Consider the following 26,152-nt stretch of genomic DNA (forward strand, 5'->3'; position numbering starts at 1 on the left):
ACTTCTCCTCGCTTCGTTTGTCCGTCCTGGATTTCTGTTCTTGCCTCTGCCCGCAGCGGTCGCTGCAGCATGCTCTGAAGGGCGCTTCCCAGTTCAGCAGGTGGTGTGAAGATTCCTCTGTGGCTGCAGAGCCCCTCACGGAGTTAATGGTACGGTGTTTGCCAGTGTGGTGGGGAGATGAAAGGAATGAACTGGTTTCGACTTAATGTGTGAAAGGTGCGGTAGGAAGGTCTTCATCTCCGGGTCACGAGGGGTCAGTGGTGTAAGAAGCAGCGAGGCTGTCATCTGCGAGGCTTCCCGGTTTTCTGCTCTTGCAGGGGGACAGGAATTAAAGTGGATTTTGTCGGAAGTTCCGGGCGTTTCCAGGTGGCTGGATGGCGGGGAACGCAGGGGCAGAGGTGAGGCTGGTCCCTGTGCAAGCAGGCACGGAGTGGTGAGGGGGGTCAGACCGCTATGCTGTGGCCACCCAGGGGTGGGGTCTCCATGTTGTGCGCCGGGTTAACGGAGATGAAGCGATCTTGTTGCACAGAGACGAGCACGAGAGGCCTGCACGACTCCTGTGCTGGATGCCCGCACCGGTGCGAAGTGTTGGTGCGCATCGTAGCAAGGAGTAGCGTCAGCCGGGGGGAAGCTTCGCGGCCGCCCACCGCCGGGTTTCCCACCTGCGATGGACCACTGCTCCACAGGAGAACGCCCGCGTCCAGAGGGGTTTCAGTGTGCGTTTGTCCGGTAGTTACAGGGCTTACCCCGTTTCCCCGTATATCTCTGGTCGTGCGATGCCGGGTGGGAGCGCGGTGATCTGTGCCTGTGTCTGACCGCTGTGCCGTGCGGGGGGTGATGCTCTCCCGCAGCCGCCCGCAGAGAAACCCCCGGCTCTGGCCGGGGCTGGGACGTGCCCTCACTGCTCGGCTGAGCTGACGTAGCCCTCGAGCTGCCGGGCCTGCAGGTGGGTGCTCGGCTCTCGAGGTGGGGCTCCTGTGCTCTCACAGAATCCCAGCATGGCAGGGGTTGGCAGGGCCCTCTGTGGGTCCCCCAGCCCAACCCCCTGCCCAAGCAGGGTCACCCAGAGCAGGCTGCACAGCACCGCGTCCAGGCGGGGCTGGAATATCTCCAGAGACGGAGACTCCACAGCCTCCCTGGACAAGAGACCATCAGATCTCCCTGATCTCCTCCTCCGTGCTCAGGCTGTGAAGTAGGCTGGAGCATGCTGGCCGCCCGGCCTGCAGGCACTGTGCAGGTAGTCTCGGTGCCCTGCCGGCGTTCCTGGCCTGATCCCGGCTGAGGAGAGGTCAAGTCTTGGGACGGACAAGGCCGCCCAGAAACGGTGTTGAGCCTTGCTGCTGGAAAGGAGATCTCAGCAGAGAGACTCCAAGCGTCCGTCGTGCGTGCTTGTGGCGAGTGTGGTGCTGGGGAGCAGGCGCGAGCCAGGGCCGTTCACTGCCTGCTGCGTCCCGTTAACTTCCGCAGAGCCACGCTGCGATAGCAAACAGGCTGCGTCCGAGCGACAGCTTACCGGCATCTGACGCTGAATCGTTGGCTGTTGTGATATCACCGAAACCAGAACTGTGGAGCTAGTGGGTGAAACACAGTGTATTACCTACTTTTTCACCTTTTTCTCTTTGCGCTGTTGGTAAATGTTGTTGTTGGACGACAGGTTAACCATGAGCCAGCAGTGTACCCTGGCTGCCAAGAAGGCCAATGAGATCCTGGGGTGCATGAGGAGGAGTGTGGCCAGCAGGTCGAGGGAGGTTCTCCTCCCCCTCTGCTCTGCCCTGGGGAGGCCCCATCTGCAGTGCTGTGTCCAGTTCTGGGCTCCCCAGTTCAAGAAAGATGAGGAGCTACTGGAAAGAGTCCAGCGCAGGGCTGTGAGGATGAGGAGGGGACTGGAGCATCTCTGCTACAAGGAGAGGCTGAGGGAGCTGGGCTTGTTCAGCCTGGAGAAGAGAAGGCTGAGAGGGGACCTTAGAAATGCCTCTAAATATCTGCAGGGTGGGTGTCAGGAGGATGGGGCCAGACTCTTTCCAGTGGTGCCCAGTGACAGGACAAGGTGCAACGGGCACAAACTGAAGCAGCGGAAGCTCCAGCTGAACCCGAGGAAGAACTTCTTCCCTCTGAGGGTGATGGAGCCCTGGCCCAGGCTGCCCAGGGAGGCTGTGGAGTCTCCTTCTCTGGAGATATTCCAGCCCCGCCTGGACGCGGTGCTGTGCCCCCTGCTCTGGGTGACCCTGCTTGGGCAGGGGGTTGGGCTGGGGGACCCCCAGAGGTCCCTGCCAACCCCGACCATGCTGGGATTCTGTGAATCTGTCTCCTGAGCTCTCACAGAGGAGTTGCATTCTGTTATATCTGGTAAGGTTGCTTACAGTCGTTGAGAAGTGGGAGCATCTTCCTCTTGCGTAGCGCTGGTGTGCTGAGCAGCCTCGTGTAGCTCGAGCGCTGCTGCAGGGCTGCAGCCCATGATTTGCCGTGCTCTCATGGCGCTGCAGCCGGTCGCCGGCCTGTCGGGCGCAGATTGGGAGGTGCTGATCACCGGACTCCAGGAGTTACGCACCGAGGGCCTTTCTAAGCAGCTGCTGCCGACGGGTGGTCTTGTCAGGCTCTGGGTGTTTAGATTTGTGGTATTGAAGTAGCCCAAGTGGCTATTCCAGTCAAAAAAAAGGAGGAAACGCTACAAATAATTTCTTAATGAGAAGATGATCTTTGAAGATTTTTGCAAGATCTGGTGTTCTGCAAATCCCTGCGATAGAAGAGCTTTGTGGGCAGGATGCCCGAGTAACGGTGCCAATCGACGTTTCTGTTGCTGCGTCCTACATCTGTAGAAACAGAAAAAGTGAATGCTGCGGTCTTCAGAGCAGCCTCTCCTGATGGCTCTGACAAAATCCCTTCAGGAGCTGAGACCCTTGCGCCCAGAGTAGGTTTGATAGCTGAAACGGGGACCTGCTGGCGTCATGGTCAAGGTTATTTGTGCTTTTGGAGTAAGAAGTCTCCATTCTGAAGATCTCAGCGTATCTGTGAGCCGCACCGTTCTTGCCAGCGGCGTGACTGTGGGCAGCAGCTGGCACAGCCGACTCCACGGCTCATGGCCCATTGCTGGGGCCGGGTGCCCGAGCTGAGCAGCCCCCCTGGCTGAGCAGCCCCCCTGGCCGAGCAGCCTGCACCGAGGCTCAGAGCCCGAGGCTTGCCCGTTTGCCCCGGCGCCTGGAGGGGCTCGCTGCTGTGCTGGGGGAAGGGGCTTGTAGTCGTCTTCCCCTCCCTGGACGGGCACTTCTGTCCAGCTCTCCCTGCTTTTTAATGCCTGCAGGGGTTTTAAATTATTTTCTTCTGGTGTTGCATAGCCCCTCTTGCGGTGTTTGTTGGCAAGGGCTACATGCAGCGCAGTCCTCTTCCGCCTCTGCTGTGCTCAGCTATAGTTTTATATCTCCGAAGGCAAATCCCATGGATTAGCGGTGTGAGGGAGCAGCAGGAACATCCCAGATGCCCCATGGCAGTGCGGTCAGTGTCCACGTTTGACCTCCCTGCAGCTTGGCTGCTTCCTGCCCGCGTGCTCTGCCCGGTGTGCAGCGAGTCGAGAGTCGGGAGCCCTGCCTGGGTCGCGTCGCGCAGTGGTTGAGCTGCTGGACGGCTCTGCCTGTTCACCGCCAAGCGCAGGTGCGGCTGAAGGGCACCCCTCGCTGCTCCCTGCCCGCCGATGGAGGATGTTGCTTGCTGTCGACTCGGGGCCGGGCTGGGTGCTGGGTGGTGGGAATGGGTTTCCCCTGCGGATTGGCATGGGAAGGTGGCTTAAGGAGCAAACACCCGAACCGATAGAGTCTTCTGGGGTGGGAGAGCAAGGCTGTGTGAGAGGAGTGATTTAGTGAAGTCACCTTGGAGACCTCTGTTTTGTGTAGGAGAGAAAATCATTTCCGCAGCGCTCTCCAGGTGGGACGCAGTCCCTCCGGGGAATGCGTCAGCACACGCCGCATCACGAGGAGGGTGACGCTGGAAACGAAAATCACTGCTTGATTGCAGCTGGAGCCAATTCACCCCCCCGCGAGCACGCGTAACCCCCGCGTGTGCTGGGTCTGACCTTGGCCTGTGTGCTGCGAGGTGTGAACCGCGAGTCCTGCGGGGTCCCGGGAGGCTGCTGCGGCTGTGCGTCCGGCGGGTACGTGGCCCCGGATGAAGTCTGGTCTGCAGGGGGTCCAGGGCTCAGCGGGGGAGAGGGGCCCTCGGGTGCTGTGGGTAGCCTTGTGGGGTTTGAGATCTGAGCTCCTGTCCGGCCGGGACGGCTGCCGTCGGCAGGGAGCACCTCTCGGGGTTGATGCCCGCTCTCCCTGGCAGGGGCCGGGTCTCCGTCCCGCGGTGACCCCCATCTTTGACCCCCTGGCTCTGGGCTGTGCCTGTGGAAGCTCCTTTGGAGAGCCAGTGACTGCCGCCTGGCGCTGCGGTCCGTGGGGAGCCGGAGCCCAGGTCCCGCTCTGCTGCCGCACCAGCACATGGAGCGGGGCCGGAGGGTTTCGGGAGCCCAGCCAGCCCGCGGCGGCTCTCGGGTGCTGCCTGCGGACCGCGCTGGTGACTGGAGCTTCGCCGTGCCCCTGCCCGTGTGACGTGGCGGGGCTGTCGCTGCGCTCAAGGCCGTGGAGAGGGGAGCGGCGTTCACTGCCGTGAGCCTCGCGGGAGGTAGGGGAGATGCTCCTGGCGCTCGTGGCAATGGCCTTGTGCTCGCCGAGCTGCTGTGGTGGGGCTTCATGAAGGCTTCCAGTGCTCCGCAGCTGATGGCTTGTTCAGCTCCTGACTTCAAAGATCTGACTTGATCTTAAAATTTTGGGCAAGCTGTGGCTGGTGATTGCTTTTGAGCTCCAGGGCGTCGTTAGTGACCTGAGGGTTTGGAGGAGCTGTGCAGCGGGGTGGGGGATGGCTGCCGCTGGGACGGAGGGAGGCTGTTAGCGGTGGAAAAGAGGAGTAACTGGGAACGCCCCGACACAACGTGGAGCTGAACGAAGGTGGGGAGGATTCTGTGTGTGGAGGGGGTCAGGGCTGGACGGAGAGACTTGACGTTGCCGTGTGAGGATCCACAAAGACATCTGCCCGGCCAGAGGACCTCGGACCCAGGTGAGGAGGAACTGTTGCCTTCTGCGTCTGGGTGAGCCCCAGTTTTAGGAGCAAGTAGCTGGGCTGAGACACCTAGGGTAAAGAATCAAGGCTGTGAGCTTACTGCTCTGGGAGCCTGCACCAGCCTGGTGCATCTGGGGTGAGGTCTTCTCAGCATTAGGTGCTTCACCATCCAACAAGCAGCCTTCAAAACCAGTTGGAAACAGTGTGTGTTTTCCCCCCTCCTTGTATAGTGTTTGGAAAATACTTCAAGTAACGGGGTTGAACTACTCGAAAAAGCACATGGGCACATGAGGAGCACCAGCTCTTTGCTAGACCTTGTGCTCCAGGTTCCTCCGCTGCTCTGAGCAGATGTTTTGGGGTTGTCCCCACGCGTAGTCCCACGCAAGCTGCCCGTGGGCTGTAAAAACCACTCTGTACAGCGCCGAGGCCGAGCTGCGGCGTGGTGAGGTTAGAGCCCGGCCTGCTGCCGAGCCTGCCCGTAACCGGGGGTGTTGGGACGGGCGTCCGTCCACAGAGCGTCTGAAGGAGGGGGAAGGCTCTGCCGTGGCAGAGCAGCAGCCGTGGCGGATGCGGCAGGGTCACCGCTTCGGGCTGGCGTGCTGGGCCTTGTCCCCAGCCGGGACGGGCAGCGCTGCGGCGTGGGCAGGGGTGTGCGGGCTCCGTGCGGGCGGGGGGCTGTCGGCAGTGGGACGGCCGAGGGTTGGGCTGCTGCGGGGGGGTTCTCCCGGCGGGGGGAAGGAGGGTTGCTGCTCTGGGGAGTGAGCCCCGGGGAAGTTGTCTGCGCGTCTGGGTGAGCCTAGCAAAGCCCTAAGGAGTTTTTGGCGGTAGTGAAGGTGTTTCAGCAGCTGGAGCGGAGTTGTGCGGCTGTGCTTTGCCTTTGCGTGCGGGAGCTTGGCACCCCTAGACAAAAGGCTGTGACTGAAGGTGGAGGACATGACGAGGCTCACCCTACCGGGTGCTGGAGGTGGGAGAGCGGGGAGGAGGGAGGAGAGCCGCAGCGCAGGTGAGAGGAGAGAGGCTGGTGGCGTGCAGCCGGTTGCTGAACTCCCCGGGCAGCCGGAAGCGCAGCCGGGTGCGAAGCCAGCAGCCGGGTGCTGGGGGTATGCTTGCACGAGGGAACACGCTCCTTCCAGATGCTGCAGCCCCATCCCGGTGTTGCTGTTTGAGGAGTTCGTCGCGCGTTGGTAGCTCCGACGGGCTTGCTGCCTGCTGGGGCTGTTCGCATGGGTCCCTGCTGCACGGGGGGTGCCGGGGGTGGCATGGGGACAGGTGGGGGTGCAAGGGACTGACGCTTCCTTCTCCCTCTGCTCCATGCAGGACGCAGGCAGAGATGGCCCACACGTGTCGCGGGACCATCAACCTGTCCACGGCTCACATCGACACGGAGGACTCGTGTAACATCGTGCTCTCCAACGGGGGAAGGACCTACCACCTAAAGGCGACCTCGGAGGTGGAGAGGCAGCGCTGGGTCACGGCCCTGGAGCTGGCCAAAGCGAAAGCCATCCGCATGAGGAACAACCAGTCAGGTAGGGTGCGTCTTGGCGTGCCAGCGCGCCACCGGATCCTGTTAAAAACCTCCTGGTACACCAGGTCTCCTGTGCTTGCTAAGGTGTGCAGGAATCCTGCCAGATACTATTTCATACGCAGTTAACAGTAGCCGATGGTTTCACAGAGACACAAAGGGTTTGGAACAATACCGCGTGTGCAGGCGTCTCGGCTGGCTGTGCAGTGTGGAGCAGGTCATTAGAGCCCCTGGTGATGACTGTAAGTTGTAGAGAGCCAGTCAAAATGAGCTACTGATGCTTCTCCTGGAAGGCAGACGCGTGCACCTTTCTCCTGGAGAGTCTGGGCCAGCCCCGGGGACGGCAGCGCTGTGAGCAGCACTGAGCGCAGCGTCCGTGGCGCTGTGGGGGCCGCCGGTTCGCAGCGACGGGCCAGGGCCGCGCCTCTCGTGTTCACCGTAGTTCAGGACAGTTCGGTGGGTGAAGGACACGTGTGTTCAGCTGCGCTCTCTCTCCCTGTGTGTTTCTCCGTCTCTCCCCTGCGTGCTGCGCTGCGGTGTTGGTTGGTGTACGCCTGGGACAGCCGCGCTGTGCGGAGCTGCCAGAGCCCTCTGCCTGCCGTGCCGCTCCTCCCCAGCGCGTCGGTGCCACGGCTCCCTTGGCTCGGGGAGCGGCTGGGGGCTTAACACACAGAGGACTGCAGCGTTCATAGCTCCCTGATGGGATGTGGTTTTCTTCCACAAACAAGCACGATGCCAAGTTGCAGAAGACGAAACCTGTGAATGTATTAAGAAGCTGGCCACCCCCCCGTCCTGAAGTAAAACCACGCTCAGATCTGATTGTGGATGCTGGAAATCAGGCCTTAGACAAGAGAAGAGATGTAGCCAGCACCTGATTTTGTACTGCTCTGCTTAAAATGGAAACCTAGCTTCAAAAAATGCCCTGAACGAGTTTTGGAAAGGGGCCGTGTGAGGGTGAGCCCCGGGGAGCTGCGTGGTGAGGGAGCTGTGGCACAGCCTGGAGCTGCTGCGATGCGGCGCGTGCAGCACCTCGCTGCCCTCGGCCTGGGCTTCGGGACACTGCTCTGTGCTGTCAGCCGCAGGGGCTGTGCGCCGTGGGCAGCATGTCCGTGAAGGTGGGCGCTCAGAGCCAGCACCGAGGACGGCGGTGGCTGGTTCGGCGCACCGAGACGAGCCGCTGCTTCCCCGGGGGAAGGCTGCTGCGTGCGCAGAGCCCCAGCGTGCCGCGGTGTGGCTGCGGGGCGCCGCGCCGAGGAGACCGCTTGCTGATGCTGCTGGGGACCTAATAAATGCTTACAAATATCTGCAGAGGGGGGGTCAGGAGGACGGGGCCAGACTCTTTCCAGCGGTGCCCAGCGACAGGACAAGGGGCAACGGGCACAAACTGAAGCAGCGGAAGCTCCAGCTGAACCCGAGGAAGAACTTCTTCCCTCTGAGGGTGATGGAGCCCTGGCCCAGGCTGCCCAGGGAGGCTGTGGAGTCTCCTTCTCTGGAGATATTCCAGACCCGCCTGGCCGCGGTGCTGTGCAGCCTGCTCTGGGTGACCCTGCTTGGGCAGGGGGTTGGACTGGGTGACCCACAGAGGTCCCTGCCAACCCCGAACATTCTGTGATTCTGGCTTGTGGAAACACACAGTCAACCTAAAATTAGCATAGCCACATGTTTGGAAGGCAGGGTGCTCGTGTTTGCATCTGTACCAGCGGGACGGTCGCTTGGGCTGCTGGCTGCCAGCGGCGTGCGGGGTCTGCGCTTCGGGTGATGCTTTGCAGAGAGCAGCAGAGTGCCCGGGCACCGGCGGTTTGGCTTGTGGGAGAGTCAGCCCCCGGTCCTGGACTAACGTGGTCTGACTTTTTCACAATTAGCCATCCCCCAAGGTCCGACGGAAGGTGGTCAGTGTCGGAGCCACTTACCTGTTTCTCACGACGTGCCTTGTTCGGGGCACTAGCATCTGTGGTTTGAATCCCATGAAGTGCTGTGAGCGCCCTGTCCCTCAGTGCTGCCGCTCCGGAGCATGTGCGGACACCGACGGAGAACACGGCCGGTGGAGGAGACGATGGAGGTTTCTCGGCGCGCTTGTTTTGCCTGGTGGAGCATGGCATGGTGAGCCGGGTGTGGTGGCTGGTGGTCCTCGGAGCGTCACGTATCCCGTGGCGGGAGGCGAGTCCATCAGCTGGGTCGGTGTTTGGAGCGGGGTCTTGCGTGTGGCGGGGGTCGGTGTGTGCCTTCACCCTCGCGTCGGGAGCGCCGGGCTGCGGGCGATGCGGGCAGCCCGTGGCTGAGCTGCCGCCCGGCGCGGGGCTGCGGGAGCTGTCGGCGATGCTGCCGCCGGCGTCACGCGCAGTTATCTTGGTTTGTGTCTTCACGTAAAAATAGCAAAGGCCGAGGCTTCCTGTCTTAAGGCTCTGGACACGCTGACTTCGCAGCTCCAGCGAGCTCGGGCCGCGCGTGCAGGGTAAGGACAGCGCGGCAGCAGTGCGGGTGGGGGTGCGGACGCTCGTTCCTCCGCTGCCTCACGGTTGTGCTGACTCAGCTGTTTGCGAGGCGATGCTGTGATCCAGGCCAGGGAGCCGAGAGCAAATAAAAACCAAATGAAACTCTTGTGTTTTCAGGCTTTTCTGACCTGGCCCGAGGGGTACGATACTCTGTAAGCTGGCGCTGAATCCTTGTGCTGTGGAGTTAGCGCTGAGGACATCGATGAGTTACTTTACACGTTAGTGTAAACACCTGGCTGATGGTGTTTTGTCCCAATTAGAGGTGTTTTAGTTAATGAGAAGAACGGATGTGCGTTGGGTTTGACTGTTTCGGTTGAACTGTAATAAAACTGCCAGTGCTGTGTCCCTGAGAGTGCCGGGTGTTGGGCGGAGGGCCCTGGGCTGGCTGCGTACCAGTGGAGGGACGAGGCTCTGGGCTTGCTGGAGGAGTCCCTCGGTCCTTCGGGTCTGCTCGAGTGGGGAGACCTCCGAGCTGGTGCCTCTGGGCCTGCGCGATCCCAGGGCTGCTCTGCTGAGCACAGGTCGATGCGAAGGGCGGCGAGCAGCCGTGCGGGTTTGTGCTGGCAGGGAATCACAGAATCACAGAATGGTCGGGGTTGGAAGGGTCCTTTGTGGGTCACCCAGTCCAACCCCCTGCCGAAGCAGGGTCACCCAGAGCAGGCAGCACAGCACCACGGCCAGGCGGGGCTGGAATATCTCCAGAGAAGGAGACTCCACAGCCTCCCTGGGCAGCCTGGGCCAGGGCTCCGTCACCCTCAGAGGGAAGAAGTTCTTCCGCACCACTGAAAAGAGCTTGGCCCCATCCTCCTGACACCTACCCTTCAGATATTTATAAGCATATATTAGGCCCTCTCTCAGCCTTCTCTTCTCCAGGCTGAACAAGCCCAGCTCCCTCAGCCTCTCCTCATAGCAGAGATGCTCCAGTCCTCTCACCATCCTTTTAGCCCTCCGCTGGACTCTCTCCAGTAGCTCCTTATCTTTCTTGAACTGGGGAGCATCCTTGGCTTGGGAGAGCACTGCAGCGGGGGGGAGGACGGAGAAGCAGCTCTGTCTGACGCTGCGTGTCTGCGTGGGGCAGGACACGAGGAGGAGCATCCTCGCAGCGATCGCGGGGGCAAGCGGCCGCAGCCCGACCTCAGCATTGCTCGCGGGCGCTGGGGAGCAGGGGGCCTTGGCCGAGGTGGCACATCTGGGCAGGAGATGCCTGGGGTCGCGGCGGGTGCTTCGGTGGTGTCTCCAGCTGATGACCGCTGGGGCAGCCTCCCGTGTGGCACAGCTTTTTGGCTCCGTACAGTTTTTGGCAGATCTGTCTGGACGCGACGAGGAGCACCGGGGGGAGGGAAAGGGTGTCCATGCTTCCTGCTTCTCTGTGGCCCTGTGGAGTCCTGCTCTCCTTGCATCCAAAAAGAAGCAGTGTCTTAGGGTGGAGTTAATGAATTAAAAAAACCCCGAGAAGCTTGACTTCTTTTTGGAAATGCTTTATGCTGAGCCACGCTTGAGGCACTGCTGAGAATGAGCCGTGCTGGAGTGTGGGCTGGGGTTCTCTCTCCGTCTGTTCCTGCAGAAACCGGCGCTCCCTCGCTGCTCTCCTGGCGTTCGAGACCTGGTGGGGTGTAGGGCTGGCAGACCGGGTTGACTCTGCACGTATCTTGGCTGCTGGGAGACTCTTCTGGGGTGGGTGGGAAGAGTCTTTTCCCCCGGTAGCGCTCTTGGAAAGTGGATACAGGAGTGGTTTTAGCTTGACCGCTGGCTAGCTCGAGCGGTGTGCCGAGAGATGCCATTTTCACAGGCCTGGTTTTCATTTCTATTTTTAAGAACCAGCACAACGTATACCCGAACCGGGTGTGCGATGGAGGCTTTGCTGTTCCCTCCCACGCGTAACTGAAGCAGCGCTGGCTGCCCCTCTGCCCGCTGCGTCGCGGGGGCTGTTTGGGTGACAGACCCGAGTCAGCACTGATGGGTGCCAGGTGAGAAGGCTCGCTGTCCTCATCCTGCTGGACTATGAGAAACCTGCCTAGTGATACCGCGTGGATCGGCGGCAGAAAGTGAGAGCGGAGCTGAGCCGCTGTCTTGGCTCTCTCCTCAGTTACCACGCGGTGTCTGATTCCTTGGTAATGAACGGGCAGTGTAACGGGAGGACGGAAGGGCCCCGGGCCTGGCTGGGAACTGCTCTCTGGCCTCTGCCCAGTCCAGGCTGGCGCTCCTGGTTCCAGCTGGGTTTGTGACGAGCTGGCAAAGTCGCGGTGCTCTGGATTTGCCTGGGCGGTACCCAGCTCTGTCACCCCGCACAGCGCAGGCATGGGCTGTGCCTGTTGGTGCTCGGCGTGGCCCTGCGCTGCTCATCTGTCCTGAGACGAGAACGCCGCGTGAAGCCGAGAGATCCCAGCGAGCATCGCTCAGCGACACCTGGGCGGCTTCACCCCCTCTCTGGCCAGCAAATTCTAACGGTGTTTCGGCACTGGAGGCAGGGCCAGGCCGCATGCGCTCGTTTTTCCGGGCACAGCTGCGTAGCTTTCAGTGCTGCGCTGCTTACGGACCCCCGGGTTGCATTTTGTGCGCAGAAAGTTGCACCTCATACCCACGAGCGATGGAACTGTGCCCAAATCTGTTCAGTGTCTCTGGATTTTCTGGCTTCCCACAGCGAGTGCCACCATTTAATTCTGTGCTGTACAAAATATTAATTATTTCTGCTTCATTTAAACCTAGGACCTGATGATTTCCTCACAGTTCTTGTGACAAGCAACCGTCCCCAGGTCTTCCCGCAGCGTTTACTGCCTTCCACACGGCACCTTCAGCTGTCGCTCTTCCGGACGGAAAATTTCCTGTCCATCTCCCGTCTCCCCTCGGCGGAGGAGGGCTTTCTTTGCCTGGCTGATCTTGTGCCTGTTTGTTTGGGGTCTTGTTTTTAAGTTCTGCCGACAGCTTTGTGAGCTGGTGAGCCGAGAGCCAGGGCCTCTCCAGGGCACAAGCACCACAGCTGCACACGGCGCAAACCTCCCTTCTAGCTACATAATCTCTACGCATGTTCTTACTGCCATAAGATAGGGATATTCACCACAGTCACCCAATACTTTTAAGTTCGCGCCCTCCAAGCCACGGCTGCAGAGAGAAGACCGAGCATAAGGAGCAGATAGAAGCGTTCTCTGTTGAGAGGGACTTGGGGGTACTGACAGACAAAAGGCTGGACATGAGCCGGCAATCTGCGCTGGCAGCCCAGAGGGCCAACCGCGTCCTGGGCTGCATCAAGAGAAGCGTGGCCAGCAGGGCGAGGGAGGTGATTCTGCCCCTCTGCTCTGCTCTGGTGAGACCTCACCTGGAGCACTGCGTTCAGCTCTAGAGCCCTCAGCACAAGAAGGACATGGAACTGTTGGAGCGGGTCCAAAGGAGGGCTACAAAAATGATCTGAGGGCTGGAGCACCTCTGCTAGGAGGACAGGCTGAGAGAGTTGGGCTTGTTCAGCCTGGAGAAGAGAAGGCTGCGGGGAGACCTGATTGCAGTCTTTCAGTGCTTAAAGGGAGCTGACAGGAAAGATGGGGACAATCTTTTTAGCAGAGACAGCAGTGACAGGACGAGGGGTAATGGTTTTAAACTAAAACAGGGTAGGTTTAGGCTGGATAGAAGGAAGAAATTCTTCACAATGAGGGTGGTGAAACACTGGCACGGGTTGCCCAGAGAGGTGGTGGAGGCCCCATCCCTGGAAACATTCCAGACCAGGTTGGACAGGGCTCTGAGCACCCTGATCTCGTTAGCGGTGTCCCTGCTCGCTGCGGGGGGGTTGGACTAGATGACCTCTGGGGGTCCCTTCCGACCCAAAACCCTCTATGATTCTATGATTCCCTTGCTGCCGCTCTGCAAAGCTGAATTTGTCGACTCACCAACGCGTGAGCTGACGACAATCCGAGGGGCGATGTGGGCACCGTACGGTGAGTGTTGCTCGAGAGCCTGCAGCAATGCGAACAGAGGGCAGAGACGGCAGTCGGACCTCCTTCAGCCGGTCGCACGGTCCGGTTAGCGACGGCCAGGCGCTGGCGTGGGGAGCTGCTCTGTTACGGGCTCGCTTGTCACTTTTTTTGTAAATCAGGCAAGTTTCACCTGTAAGCAGTTTATTTAATACAGTTTTTAGTAACGTACCAGGGATTTTCACGTGGTTGGGAGCGCTGAAGGGGACACGTTTCCAGCTCATGTAATGGGTTCACTGGATTTCGGTGGTACTTGTAGGCACGTAAAATTCCCCAGTGCTTTTTTAACGGCCATGGAAAAAGGCTGTTGGAGGAAAGTCAATTCCAAACTCTGAAAGTAAGAACGGTTCTTACTAGTTAGAAATGAGTCACTGGATGGAGGCTGCTGGCCTCGGAGCCCGAAGGAATCTCGTTGGTGGCAGAGCCGTTTGGCCCTGGGGAGTGAGCCGTGCGTGGAGGGGGAACCCTTCCGGCACGTGGTTTGTGTCTAGCGAGGCTTCTGCTCCCCGCCCATGGAGCGGGGGACTGGGTCTGTCCTGGGGGGCACGAATGGCCTGTGGCACCCGCGCCGGGCACGGCGAGTCCCCCCGCGCCTCTTCCCGCGGCCAGGTTTGTTGTTTTCAGGTTGGGTGCGGCGGTTCCCTTTCTTACTCCAAGGTCGGTGAGTTGGTGGGACGCGCAGCCGGGGGGCCGACGGCGTCGGTGCGGCTGGAGAGCCACGCGTGGCCCCGTGCCCGTGGGCCACGCCGTGTCCCTCGGGGCAAGGCGCGGGTGTCTGGGCACGCCGCAGCCCTTCGGGAGCCTGCGGAGCTTCGCCCAGCGCTGCCCCGTGGGCCGTGGCCCTGCAGCTCGGCCCTGGGGCGGGAGAAACGCCACGGAAACCACGCTTACTCGCGCCTGGTTTGCTTACACCACCTGGTGCTTCGCTGCCGAGCGCTGCGTCCCTCTCCGCAGCAGCGATGCGGGAGTGCGACCAACTGCAAGAGACTTTAATGCTACTTCTGTTCTTTTCAGCTTTATCTTGTTGCAAGAAAATCTGTCTTTCGTAAGGGCATACAGCCAGCTCCGTCGGCGAGAGGCTGGCTCTGTGCTGGGAGCTGCAAGGGGCGGCTGGGGGGTCCCAGCCCACCACGCCGAGCACATCACACCCCCACTCCCCCGGGAAGGGTCTGGAGTTGCCCCTGGCTGGGAGCGGAGTGGGGGGTGGCAGGACTTGGGCTGCTGGCCATGGAGTGACTGTGCGTGGGGCAGCACGGGCGTGTGGGGCCCTGCAGCCTGGGGAGCGCCTGTGGACGGTGCCGGGGGCTGGAGGCAGCACGGAGAGATGTGGGGCAGCCGGGGGACAGGGACGGAGCAGGCTGTGAGGCTGGGACGGGGGACGGGGATGGGGCAGGCTGTGGGGCGGCCGTGGGGCTGAGCTGGGGGACAGGGACGGAGCAGGCTGTAGGGTGGCTGTGGGGCTGGAAGGGGGCAGGCTGTGGGGCGGCTCTGGGGCTGAGCTGGGCACCGGGACCCGCCTGTTCCCGTGTGCAGTGGCCCCTCCCGGTAGCGCAGCAGCGTTACACTGGGGGATGCCCTGCGTGGGGGGAACACCCAGTGCGTTCGACCTCAGTCACCACATCTGTAGCTTCAGCTGAAAATTCGGCTGCAAGGAGTCTGGGCAGGTTCAGTCTCATCTCTGCGGGGAGAGACTCCCCCTCTGGCAGTAACCCGTTCACTAGAAACCAAAATACTCAGCGAAGGCTGGGCAAGTTGTGAAGGGAGAACGAGGAGGAAGGAACGCGTGGCAGGGCGATAAAAATCCAATTTCTGCTTCTCCTCCGGATGTACCGATAGGAGCTTACGCTGCTGACAGAGCCGTGTCGCAGCGGAACGCAGAGGGAAGGGGAGCGGTGAGGAGATGGAGCCTGCGGAGAGCATCCCAGCGGAGGGGTCGCCTGCGGCCCGAGCCCGGCAGCTGTGGTCTCCCGGGGCTGAGCCCTCCGGAGCGCTGGAGGAGGAGGAGGTGCTGCCGGCGGCACGGTGGGAGTTTGATAAACACGGACTGTCCCAAAGCAGGCGCTGGGCTGAGTGCGGCATGCGAAGCCGCCGGCATTTCGGCGCTTTCGGAGCGCTGGGCTGACAGCTTGTAGGGCTGGGCCGCTCTCGGGGCGTGTAGCGGGCGTGAAGGTGTGCGAGAGGGACCTGGAAGTTGGGCAGACGCTTAGTGAGCGAGCGTGGGAGCTGCTGAAGCGATGAACGTCCCCGTGCGCGCGTGCTCCTGGCAGCGTGCCCAGCCGCAGCGGGTGCTGGCGTGGGGCAGCCCTTCCTCCCGGCCGCGCGCAGGGCCGCTTGCTGCAGCCCAGCGGGGAGAAGCGATTTCGGCTGCTTCTGGCTGATTTTCAGTGGGTGAGCTGGAGTTTGAGTTGTTTCAGTACCACCAATCCTATCAGCGCTCTGGATTTTTAAAAGTCATCTCATGTTTTTGTTGGTTGGCCTTGGAGCTGGATGTGCTGTGAAGCTGCACGCAGCTGTATGTGTAAAGCTTTATAGCTGTACACGGCTCTAACGATGCTGGGGAGTTACGGACTGGGGCTGCTCTTGCCATCGGTCGGGTAATAATGAGGAGAGGGGGAAATGGCCCACTGAAGCGTACCGTCCTTGGGCGTCGGGGGGGTGCGTCTGCTAGCGGTCGCGCTCGGGAACGGGAAGGTGGAAAACACCTGAAGTGTCTCCACTTCGCTTTAGGGTTTCTTCAGACTTGAACGAAGAAGTCGGACTGAACCCAAACCACAGTCGTCATCGTAACCTTCTGCCTCGCGTTCTCCCACGCGCGGGATTGGGAAGGCGGACGCTGCGGGGAGGGTGTGTTGGTAAAACCCGAGGCAGTTTTCTGGGAGCAGCCTGGTTTGAGGTCGCCCGCAGAGCCGGGACGCGTCCCGGGGGATGCCGGGGGTGCCGCAGGGAGATGCGTTTTCTCCTCTGGCTCCCCTCGTCCACCGTTTCCATCCCGGTCTCCTCCCAGCCCCCTCGGGCAGCCCCGGGTGCCCCCCTCGCCCTTCCCCACCCCGCGTGTACGTGCTCATACCCCGGCACACAGACGTGTATAGGCGTTGGCTCTGAGCTTCGTGTCACAGCGCAGGTCCTGGCTCCGTCTGGAGCTTGGACCTGAGGACAGACGTGGGAGGGCTCGTTTTGAGCTAAATCCCGTCAAGGCCGTCCCTTCCAGTTAAAAATCGCTGTTCTTGGGCTATTCCTCGGTTTTTCCCCTTGGAAGACTGCTGGTTCTTACCAAAACGTGAGTGTGCAGGCAAAAAAGTTAATAAAACTTCTGTGTGCGTTGCCAGCATTAGTTTTCCCTGCCTGGGTGGTGTGGTGGTAGCTTGATTTGCCAGAATTTGTCCTTTTTCCACCCAGAATGCTTGCAAGGTCCCTGCCTCTTATTTAAAATAACGTAGACACAGAGAGTGGTCGCAGTGTAAGAGGTGAAACAGAAGCCTTTCCTTTGTTGCTGTGAAAGCCTTGCAGCCCAGCTGAAGTGGGGGAGAGCTATCGAGTACGAAGTGTTAATAGCTGTGAGTGCTGGGCAGCGGGCGCGTCTCCAGCCCCCGCGCCGCGGCGCTGGGTTCAGCTGCACGGCGCGCCGTGGCACCTCGGCTGCGCCTGCTCGTCCGGGCTGGAGTTGGGATTTACGCCGCGTGTTTCCTCCGGGCTTGCTCGTTCCCCCGGGACCGGTGAAATATTGAAGGCTGGGCACATCCCGTTGTCCTGCGGCAGAGGGGCGAGAAGACGGGCATCGGGGGGCCCGCGGTGGCCAAACCTCCGAGGTGTTGTTACGGAGCTGCTGGGGGGCAGCGAGACGTTGCTGCGCGAGGACAGTGTGTAATGGAGTCTCTGATAAAAATAAAGAAATTCTGATACATATTCCAAGCAAGTGTCCTAAAAATAACCTCCAGCGGCGTTTAAAGGGCCAAGCTTCCAAATGTCATCCCCCCCGCCTCCAAGCCGGCATCCCTCTGGTTTTCGGACTGAACGCCCGACAGCCCGCTCGGCATCGCTTGGAGGCAGCCCCTGCGAACCCTCCCCTTGGCGGCCCCGGGTTGTCTTTTTCCCCCTGTTTTTTGGCAGGGTGACGCCCGTGCCCGGCAGAGATGGAGTTAAGGCCCGCTCCGTGGTGCATGCTGGTACCAGGGTGGGCTGCTGGTTGCCGAGCTGGGAGCCGTAGTGCTCGGCTCCAGCATGTGGCGAGGATTTATGATGTGGAATGGGGAGCTGCAAGCGCAGCGCTGCAGCCCTCTGCCTGGCTGCTGAATAAGGACAGGCTCCTTTTTATTTATTTCTTTTTTCTTTTCCCGTCCTGAAGCTAACAGCCATGTAGCCTCTGCGAGGGCGATCCCGCTGCGGGGATGACGGGTAGGGGCTGCTGGGAGACGGGATCCGTCCGTTCCTTCTGCAACGCCGGCTGTCTGAATAAGTTGCACAAGGGTTAGTGGCCTTCCCGGCGTCCCGCCGCCGTCGCTGCCGCCCGGGTCCAGCCCAGTGCACGCCGGGGGGTGGGGGGTCTCGAACCCCACGTGGGAGCGGCAGTGCGGGCGCTGCTCTGGGGGTCTGTCGGCGGGCTCGGCGTGGCGGCGCGGTGCCCGTCCTGCAGACGGGGCTCTCGGGCCCTGCGTGCTGCGGCCTCGCTCGCTTGGAGCTTCGCAAAGAGCGTGGCACTCGCTCTTGCCACTTTGCCAGGTGTTTAAAAAACATGCAGTAAATCACCCACAGTTCAGATTTACAAAGTTCTACTGCTGCGAGGTTTAAAGCTTATGATAACTTGTTCTTTTTATGCGCTTTTAATATGACAAAAGAAGAATGGGCTTGTTTGTCACGGGTAAATTAGTCCCTGCTGCAGATGGTCTGGTTGGACCTGCCACTTGTTCAGTAAGGGAGAGCTATTTTTTGCTGTAACTCAAATTACTCTGCAGCTGAGGTGGAACAGGAATGCCTCCGCGTGTGCCCTGCGACCCAGCCTGCCCGTGCGCTGGTCCGACGCGTTGTGCAAGGCACAGACGCTCGCCCGAAACGTTTCTTGGTGAGCAGCGCGTCCCCTGCGCGGCGGCGAGCTGCGCTTTGGGGCTGTGCACTGTAACCTCCCGTCTGCTCCCGCTCCCCGGGGTGTTCCCGGCGTTTCCTGTTGCCAGTCCCAGGAGAGCTCGGCGCCGGGCTCGGAGCAGTGTCCTTCACGGGGCCGGAGATGCTCTGCCCGAATCCGGGCTGGTTTGGGGCAGGAATCGCTCTGCTGTGAGTGCTGCTGAACCATTTTGGCGTGTTGTTTGTGGGTCGGATCCTGCGACGGAGCAGAGCAGGTCTGCGAGGGGCGGGGCGGTCCTGCCTTCCACCTTGGACCACGTTTGGGTGGGTTCAGCGGCAGAGGGGCTGCGTGACACCAGGCTTCTGATGGTGAAGAGAAGGGATGATGGGGAGAAAGGAGGATTGCCAGGATGCTCCCCACATTCCTTCCAGGTGAAGGACGGCTCCCCCGATCCCGGGCACTGCCAAGCCGTTGCTCACTGTGCCGTGTTCGTGTCGCTGCGGTGCCCAGAGGATCTGTTCGTGGCACTGGGTGATGCACACCTGGACTTCCTTGGTGGCCAAGTCCAACTGCTGCTCCTTTGAGGTGGCTTGGGATGATCGATAGGTGTAGGGAAGGACAAGGGGCAAATCCTGCAAGAAGTCGTTAGGAACCAAGTCACTGTCCCTTCCTACAAGAAGTCGTTAGGAGCCATGGCGCTGTCTCCTGCGTGGGATTCACCTCTGTCCAGGCGAGAGCATCTTACATCCAGTCCAAAGGCTGAAGCCTGAGCTTGTGGCCCGGAGTTGGTGGCGGCGGCAGAGAACCGGGCACCTCCGCGAGCTGGCTGCTCATGTGTGACTTCCGTCCCCAGAAAAAGGCGAGGAAAAGAAAAATGCAAGTAGGTCGAATCAAAATTTAGGCAGGTGAGGATTTACAGCAGGCTTCGGATGACAAAAAAAAAAAAAAAAAGCTTTTTTATCAAACCCAGGTTGTCCTCTGCCCTTTGGTTTTCCTTTAAGCTGGTTTTCTGGCGGGGTGACATAAGGACACGTGTGTAACGGGAGATCCGCGCGCACCGGCGCAGCGCTTCGTGCAGCGAGGCTTGGGTGGAGAATGAAATGCCCCAAACCAGAATTATTCTCCTAGAAAGCTGCAAGCAGCCCGGTTCCTGCTGGGTGAACGGCGAGTGGAGCCTGGGGAGACGTCTTCCCGGGGTGTCCGAGGCCGGAGGCTCCCAGTGTGGGACTGGGAAGGTGCTGGCTGGCCGTGCCTCGTTGCAGCGAGGGGTGATGGAGAGGAAGAGCTGGGGGGGGGAAGCGATGCCTCGGGGCAGCTTGGTGCTGGCACGTAGCACGCTGTCCCTGTGCGGCCGGGGCTCGTCCCCGTGCCATGTGGGGAGCGGGTTCAGCAAACCCAGAGGGTCTTGGCCCTGGGACGCCACAAGCAAATATTTTTCATCTTTTAGCAACAAACTGAGCCCCAAGGTGGGGAAAATGCGTGCTTTTAACATCAATTTACCTTAAGAAACATGGTGTTTCTGGCAAGCGCGTTCCCTGTTGGAAACGCAGTACTGTTTCTGGAAGCAGAAATATTTCCCAAGGATGCTTTGCTTTGCATTGGAAATCCTCTGCGGTAATGGCTGCTTCCTATGAAAATTTGGGCCTTAAATCCGCTTGTGTCACCGAAGGAGCCGGCTGCGGTGTGTACGACGCGGTGGCGGCTGCGCTGAGCAGCCTGGGCAGCGCTGGCCCTGGCGTTTGCCGGGCGGGAGACTCCTCGCGAGCCAAGTGCCCGGCCTGGGGGCTTCGGGTGGCTCGGGGTGCTTTCGTTTGTGCTCATAAGGCGCAAGCAGTGCCTGCCTCCCAACTGGGCAGAGACACAAAAAGGTGAAAAGGGAATGAAAGTGTGTGCTGGTTTTTTTTCACTCCTCTGTGTTTGCGTGTTCAAGGCCCCCTTCGGCTCGGTTAGAGCCGATGGGATCTTGGCTGTTGATGTCAGCCAAGTTAAGGAGGAAGATCCGAGGGGTTGAAATCTGTCTCCACAGAGTGAAGTGTTTTGTTCTGCGTTATGGAAATAGGGTTTATTCTGCGTTGCGATGACGGGTCATAGCAGGAATACAAAGACCACACTGACCGTGCATAAAAAGACCGGTAGGTAGCTGACAGATAAATTTAATTAGCTTATCGTCAGTTAATCTTGAGGATCTCGGAGCTCTTTCCAGCAGAAGCAGCGATGCTCCTGCTCGCAGAGGGAATTTGCAGCAGAAATATCCCTCGCCAGGTCTGCTTGGTGTCTGCAACGGTGGGGCCTGGGTGCCTCGCCGCGTCCCCCACTCAGCAGACGCCGTCTGTTGCTCCCGTTGGGTGGCAGCGAGGACGATAGTCACCCGAGGTAGGTTGGGTCCTGGGCTGCTGCAGCTAGGGCTCCCTGGGCTGGGTCGTCGGCGTGTCGGGCTGCGGGGTGAGAGCACCCACACCGCGGTGCAGACGCGGGGGGGTCGCTGCTGCCGGGCCATGCAGTACGTCGTGGAGGAACACATTTCTGTAGCAGCGTGCGCAGCAGTGTGTGTTTGTTTCATGGTCCAGCTGGAAGGCTGGGGGAGCTGGGCTTGTTCAGCCTGGAGGAGAGAAGGCTGCGAGGGGACCTTAGAAATGCTGATAAATATCTGCCGGGGGGGGGTCAGGAGGACGGGGCCAGACTCTTTCCAGTGGTGCCCAGCGACAGGACAAGGGGCAACGGGCACAAACTGAAGCAGAGGAAGCTCCAGCTGAACATGAGGAAGAACTTCTTCCCTCTGAGGGTGACGGAGCCCTGGCCCAGGCTGCCCAGGGAGGCTGTGGAGTCTCCTTCTCTGGAGATATTCCAGCCCCGCCTGGCCGCGGTGCTGTGCAGCCTGCTCTGGGTGACCCTGCTTGGGCAGGGGGTTGGGCTGGGTGACCCCAGAGGGCCCTGCCAACCCCTGCCATGCTGGGGTTCTGTGATTCTGTGAATGTTTGGCGTTGATGTGCAGACCAAACTGGCTGTGTAACGAGCGTTGGATTAAATTACAGGCAGGGACCAGGCCGGCGCGGCTGCTGCACCCTTGGTGATGGGCAGTGCTGCAGCCCGCTTCCAAAAGCAGAAGCATTGACTCAGCCTTTTTCCAGATCTTTTTAGAAATCTCCCGGGGGGGGTGGCTCTTGCTGGGAGTTTCGACAGCTCCTTCCTTGGCGTGGCCATCCCCCAGCAGAGGAAGCCCGAAATAGTCATACCTGATCCCTGTCCCCTGACGGCCGCGTCCCGTCCCTGCCCTGGGACGTGGTTCCTCTGCCAAGCATCTGGCTGGAGAGGCACCTTCCCGAGGTGTGAGAGCTGGAGGAGATGCTGAATCCTTGGTCGCTGGGTCGGCTGCGGTCGGGAGAGCTCTGTAGTGTGCACCGGGGCCATGCTGGCCAGAGCTGCCGTGGGTGTTCGTTACGACAGCGGCGGTTTATCCGCCGCTTGTGGCTGCTGTTTGCCCTCCGTGAGTGCGCTCAGAGTCTGTAATCAGGGCTGCTGGATCCAGCTGTTTTTAACTAAAGCCAGTGCTTGAGATCTGTTAGGTACGTTACAAGGCGTGGGTTTCCGTGTGCCCTGCCCGGGTCTCTTCGCTCCGAAGGGTTTTGCCAGCCGCAGCGGTGACACGGCGGCACAGGGGTGTCCGTGGGGCGTGCGGAGATGTTTCACGCTGGGAATTGCTCTCGTTGTAACCAGCGTGAGGGCAGGCAGGGGCAGCCGGGAGGCTCGCGGGCAGAGGCGAGGCAGGAGCTGGCCCTCCCGCCCCGCGCCCGGCGGAGGTGGCCGTGCCAGCGTCCCTGGCACACGGCGAGGCACCGCGGGCTTTGGGCAGCTCCGCAGCCCCCCGGGGCTGGTGGACGGGCGCGCGGGGCAGCACGTCCGAAGGGAGCCCCGCGTTGCGAACGGGGAGCACTGCGTTGCGTCCCGGGCTGGCCGAGCCACCTGCTCCCCGGCACCGAGCCCCGCCAGCTCGGCGAGGCAGCGGAAGCCCGTGCCGAGGGCAGGGACCCTGCCTTTTCTCTCCACGTGATGCCCGCTCTGCCCCTCGTTGCTGGCAGTGCTGGAGGTGGGTCTCCCCTCAGGGCTGATCGGCAGCAACTGCGAACAGTGAGGGCTTATTAGGGCTTATTAGCTCTGTCTTAAATAGGGAGGGGAGTAATTAGGGAGGAAGTGGCCATCTTGGGATGCTGATGGAGTAATTAGAGACCAGAAAAGGGTCTATAGAACTGGAGATGAACTCCCGGCTTTGTCCGAGCGGGTCTGCAGAGGAGACCCTGTGTGCAGCAGCACTTGGTTTGCTTTTTCCGTTTTTACCGACGAGGCGGCACAGGGGAGAGGACGCTGCGTCGGGTGATGGCCCTGCTCCCTGTCCGTGCTCTTCCCCGGCCAAACCCGGCTGCTGCTGGAGCGATTCCAGGGGCAATCTGCTGGTTTAGAGGGTCTTTCTGGAGCAAAACATCAAGAGCGACTGCTGTGTCGAGAGTGGAGCCGCTGCCTGTCCCACTGTGTGGTCCCGCAGAGCTGCTGCCGGGGTGCTGGTCTCTGCGGCTCCTGGTGGGACCCGTGTGAGCCCCGGAGGAGACTGGCCTGGCCGCGAGGAGGATGGGGCGGCGCACTCTGGGGAGCTGCTCCGGCTCGGTGCAGGGGTGGACGGACACCGAGGAGCCTCAGAGCGCTCGTTGAGGCTCCCGGGTTGCCCTGGCACAGGGTCGGGCAGCTTCAGGCTGGCTTTGACCTGCTGTCCGTCAGGGTGAAGGCGCGGGAGCTCGGTTCTTCAGACCTCCTCCCCGGCCCAGGGCAGCCAGCTACGTCATCTCCAGGAGAGAAGAACCAGGCTGGGTGATCCCCGGGTTCGCAGAGTGAAACCCGGGCGCGGTAGCATCTCAGGAAGGAGCTGTCGCGTTTGGGAGCACAAAGCAGCCCCAAGCAGTGCGTTGGCGGGTGGGCGTCCACGGCAGCGGGCTGGCAGCTCGGCCCACGTGGCTGCATCTCCGAACCCTGGGGTGAGCTGACTCAGGACCCTGCAGCTCCGGTGCTGTGCGGAGCCCCGGGTCTCGCGGCCAGGCCGCGTTAGCTGGCGGGTCTGGCAGCAGGGGGCTGCGGTGTGTCCTTCCCCGAGCCGCTCTGGGAAGCATCCCGGTGGCAGAGCTTCGGGGACGGGCTGCCCGGCCCCTGGTGTGCCCGTGGAGCCGACCCCCTGCGTCCTGGCAGACGCGCGCTGGTGCCTGCCGCCTGAAGCCCCGGCACGGGTGAGTTTGGCCATCGTCTGTGTGATCGTGGGGCCGGTGCGGTCGCAGCCCTGCGGTCTCTTCCTGCCGCCGTTCGGGTCGCTGCTCCCCCTCCCCAGAACCAGCTCCCAGCGGGACCAACTTTGGCTCTCAACGTTCAAACAAGAGCATCAGCTGGGCTCGTGTCACCTCCTCTTACGTTCCTGCCAGCTCTGCTCCTCAGGCCCTGGGACTCCCGTTCTGCAGGTTTGAGGTCTAGCTCCGTGGTTCTCCTGGTGGCTGCCAGACTTTTTATTCCGGTGGAAACAGAGAGCGGAAGATTCTGTCAAAGGACAGAAAGGACAGAGCGAACAGAAAGACAAAGCTCCACCCGCTCCAGAAGGCAGCAGACCGAGATCTCTCAAAGACAGCCCTGGCTTCTCTTGAGAAAAGTTTTGGAAAGCTTTTGAAGAAATCCGCCTGAAAGGCTTGTGAAAACAGCACTGCTGCTGCCCAGGCTTCATCCCATGTGTGTGTAATGTGTGTGTGTCTACGTGTGTGTGTGCAGAGGCAGGGGGAGCGTCCTGCCACCGCGGCAGGACTCGGGTCTGGCTCATGCCGTGCCGTGGCCTCCGTGGCTGCCCCTTTGGGCAGAGTCGCTTCCCGAGCGGTCTCTAGCCTGTGGTTTTGCTTTCAAGTGATCGGAGTCTTGTGGGAGGGGGCTGCAGGAGGCCTGTGGACCTCCCCGGCTGCCCCAGGGCAGGCTGGCTCCGTCGCAGCGATGCTCTGTCCCCGGGCGTCTCCCGGTCCCTGCCCGGCGCTGGGGCAGCCGTCCCGCACACCCAGAGGCTCCGCAGCCGTGGAGCTCGGCGCTGCCTCCGCTCGGCTCGCAGGGACGTGGAGAGCAGATCGGTCCCTGCTGTACTTCAGGCAGGTTGTTATTTGCAGGCTGCTGGCGTGGCCCCGGCTGGTTCTCGCCCACGCCTGCGGAACGCTGTCGTGCGGTCTCTCCCTGCGGGCTGTGCTTCCCGGCCCCGACGTCGTCCCCGTGGGTGAGTCTTTATGGGGCACGTCTGTCCGAGGAGCGCTGCATCCCACCCTGGGCGTAGGCCGGTGAGGACTTACCAGAAACTACATCGTGTGTCTCAGACAGGACTTTTCTGTTCCTATAACCCAGAATTTATTTGCTTTTTTTAGCTCGTTTTCGAAAGTTCCATTGTAATTTATATTGGATTGGTAATAAGCCGTGATTATCGGGTCCTTTTCTGCGAACCGGGCAGCTGCCCAATATCCCTTGGGCTGATTCTCTCTGCCCGGTGTACAGCGTGGTACCTTGCATTTGTCATGCATTTCAGTCGCCGTTTCTTCAACGTACCCATCTTACTTGAAGTTTAAACCCTGCCTTTCGGTGCGTCTTAAACCCGTCTGGACGTCTTCGTAGCCGAACTCAGCAGCTTACGGGAGCTGCTTCGGCGATTGGGAAAATGCCGTGTGTGCTGGGAAGAGCGAGGGACTGCCATCCCGAGGAAGTGCAGCGTTTGCTGCTGAGGCTGATGGACTGGCAGCATCATCGTTTTCTAATTGCAGCGATAAAATGTTCAATAGCTGGCCAGGGAACGCAGCAGTAATCGTAATGAAAACACTTTGGCTTTCTCCCGCTTTGATGCACTGCTGTGTGCACCCTGCGCTCCGGCGTGTGTTTTAGGAACGTGTTTCATAACGTGCGGTGGGTCAGAATTCGTCCCTGGTGTCGCGCCACTGGTCCCCGACCCGCGTGGCAAGGGTGGCCTGTGCCAAGAGCAGCGGGTGAGTTGGGGTCTCCTGTACGGTGCTGCGCTGCGGTGGGACGGACACCGTTTGCTTGCCAGCTGGATGGTGAGCATGGAGCTTGGCGCGGGTCCTGGCTGGAAGCGTGCTCCTCCGGCGTTCCTGCAGCACCTCAGGGAGGGTCTGCGTGCCCCGGAGCCAGCCTTCGTCTGGAGGCTGGTGGGCGCTGGGGCCGCGGTCCCGAGGCAGCTCCAGGTGTGAAGTGAGGCTGGTGGCCGGGGTGGGCCGTCATGCGACGGCGGGACGGAGCCGGCTGCTCACCTGGTTGGGAAATGAGTCTTCGTCAGCGCCAGGAGAGCGGCGGGGGCTGGTGCCGGAGCAGACCGAGACCCGTCGGTGGTTTCGGTTAGCCTCCGCCAGTGCAGCGACGCGGTGACGAAATCCCGCGTGCAGCCTCCTCTCGGGAGCAGTGTTCCCACCGAGGCGGCGGCTGGGGGTCAGGCTTCGGGGTCCCGGCGCCCTGCGGCACGTGCGCTGCCACGCTGGTCCGCGTTTGCCTGGTGGGTGTTCTGTAAGCTGCGGTCTGTGCCGGGTGTGAGGCGGAGGGATTAACCCCAGCTGCCTCTTGTCCCTGTCTCAGTGGTGTCGTCCTCGGTCTGTGCAGTCCGTGTCTCGCTGCGGTGTTCGCTTACCAAGAAAGCAAGCGCTGCTGGGGCTCGGGGAGGCGTCGCTGCTCCCCGTGGGTTGGCTCCAGCCAGCCGCACCGAGCTGCTGAGGAAGTCATGGCTGCAGAAATCGAGAGGCAGCAGTAAAGTTTTTTAAAATCCAAGCAGAAGAAGTTGCTCACCTTCTTTATTTCAGTGTGGCCTGGTAGGAGCAGGGTGCTGTGTTGTCCAAGCTGTCGTCCAAAGAAAGGCCCCAAAAGCGTTTAAGCCCGTTTTTGTATCCCGCTTATTCTACCTGTTAATTTTTAACCGGACACGTACGTTGAATTTCCCATGTTGTCACAGCCCGGTCTTGCACCCAACTGCTAACCAGAA

General features: G+C 60.9%; 1 protein-coding gene across 1 annotated transcript in view; it reads left to right on the forward strand.

The window, feature by feature from the left end:
* OSBP2 (oxysterol binding protein 2) overlaps nucleotides 1-26,152 on the forward strand; it is a 79,692-nt gene that overhangs the window by 13,879 nt on the left and 39,661 nt on the right. Inside the window, exon 2 of the mRNA XM_075433569.1 lies at nucleotides 6,409-6,617. Coding sequence (XP_075289684.1) covers nucleotides 6,409-6,617 — 209 coding nt within the window. The remainder of the gene's footprint in view (nucleotides 1-6,408; nucleotides 6,618-26,152) is intronic.

This window comes from Opisthocomus hoazin, chromosome 12 (assembly GCF_030867145.1).
Source record: "Opisthocomus hoazin isolate bOpiHoa1 chromosome 12, bOpiHoa1.hap1, whole genome shotgun sequence".
Taxonomy (NCBI): Eukaryota; Metazoa; Chordata; class Aves; order Opisthocomiformes; family Opisthocomidae; genus Opisthocomus; species Opisthocomus hoazin.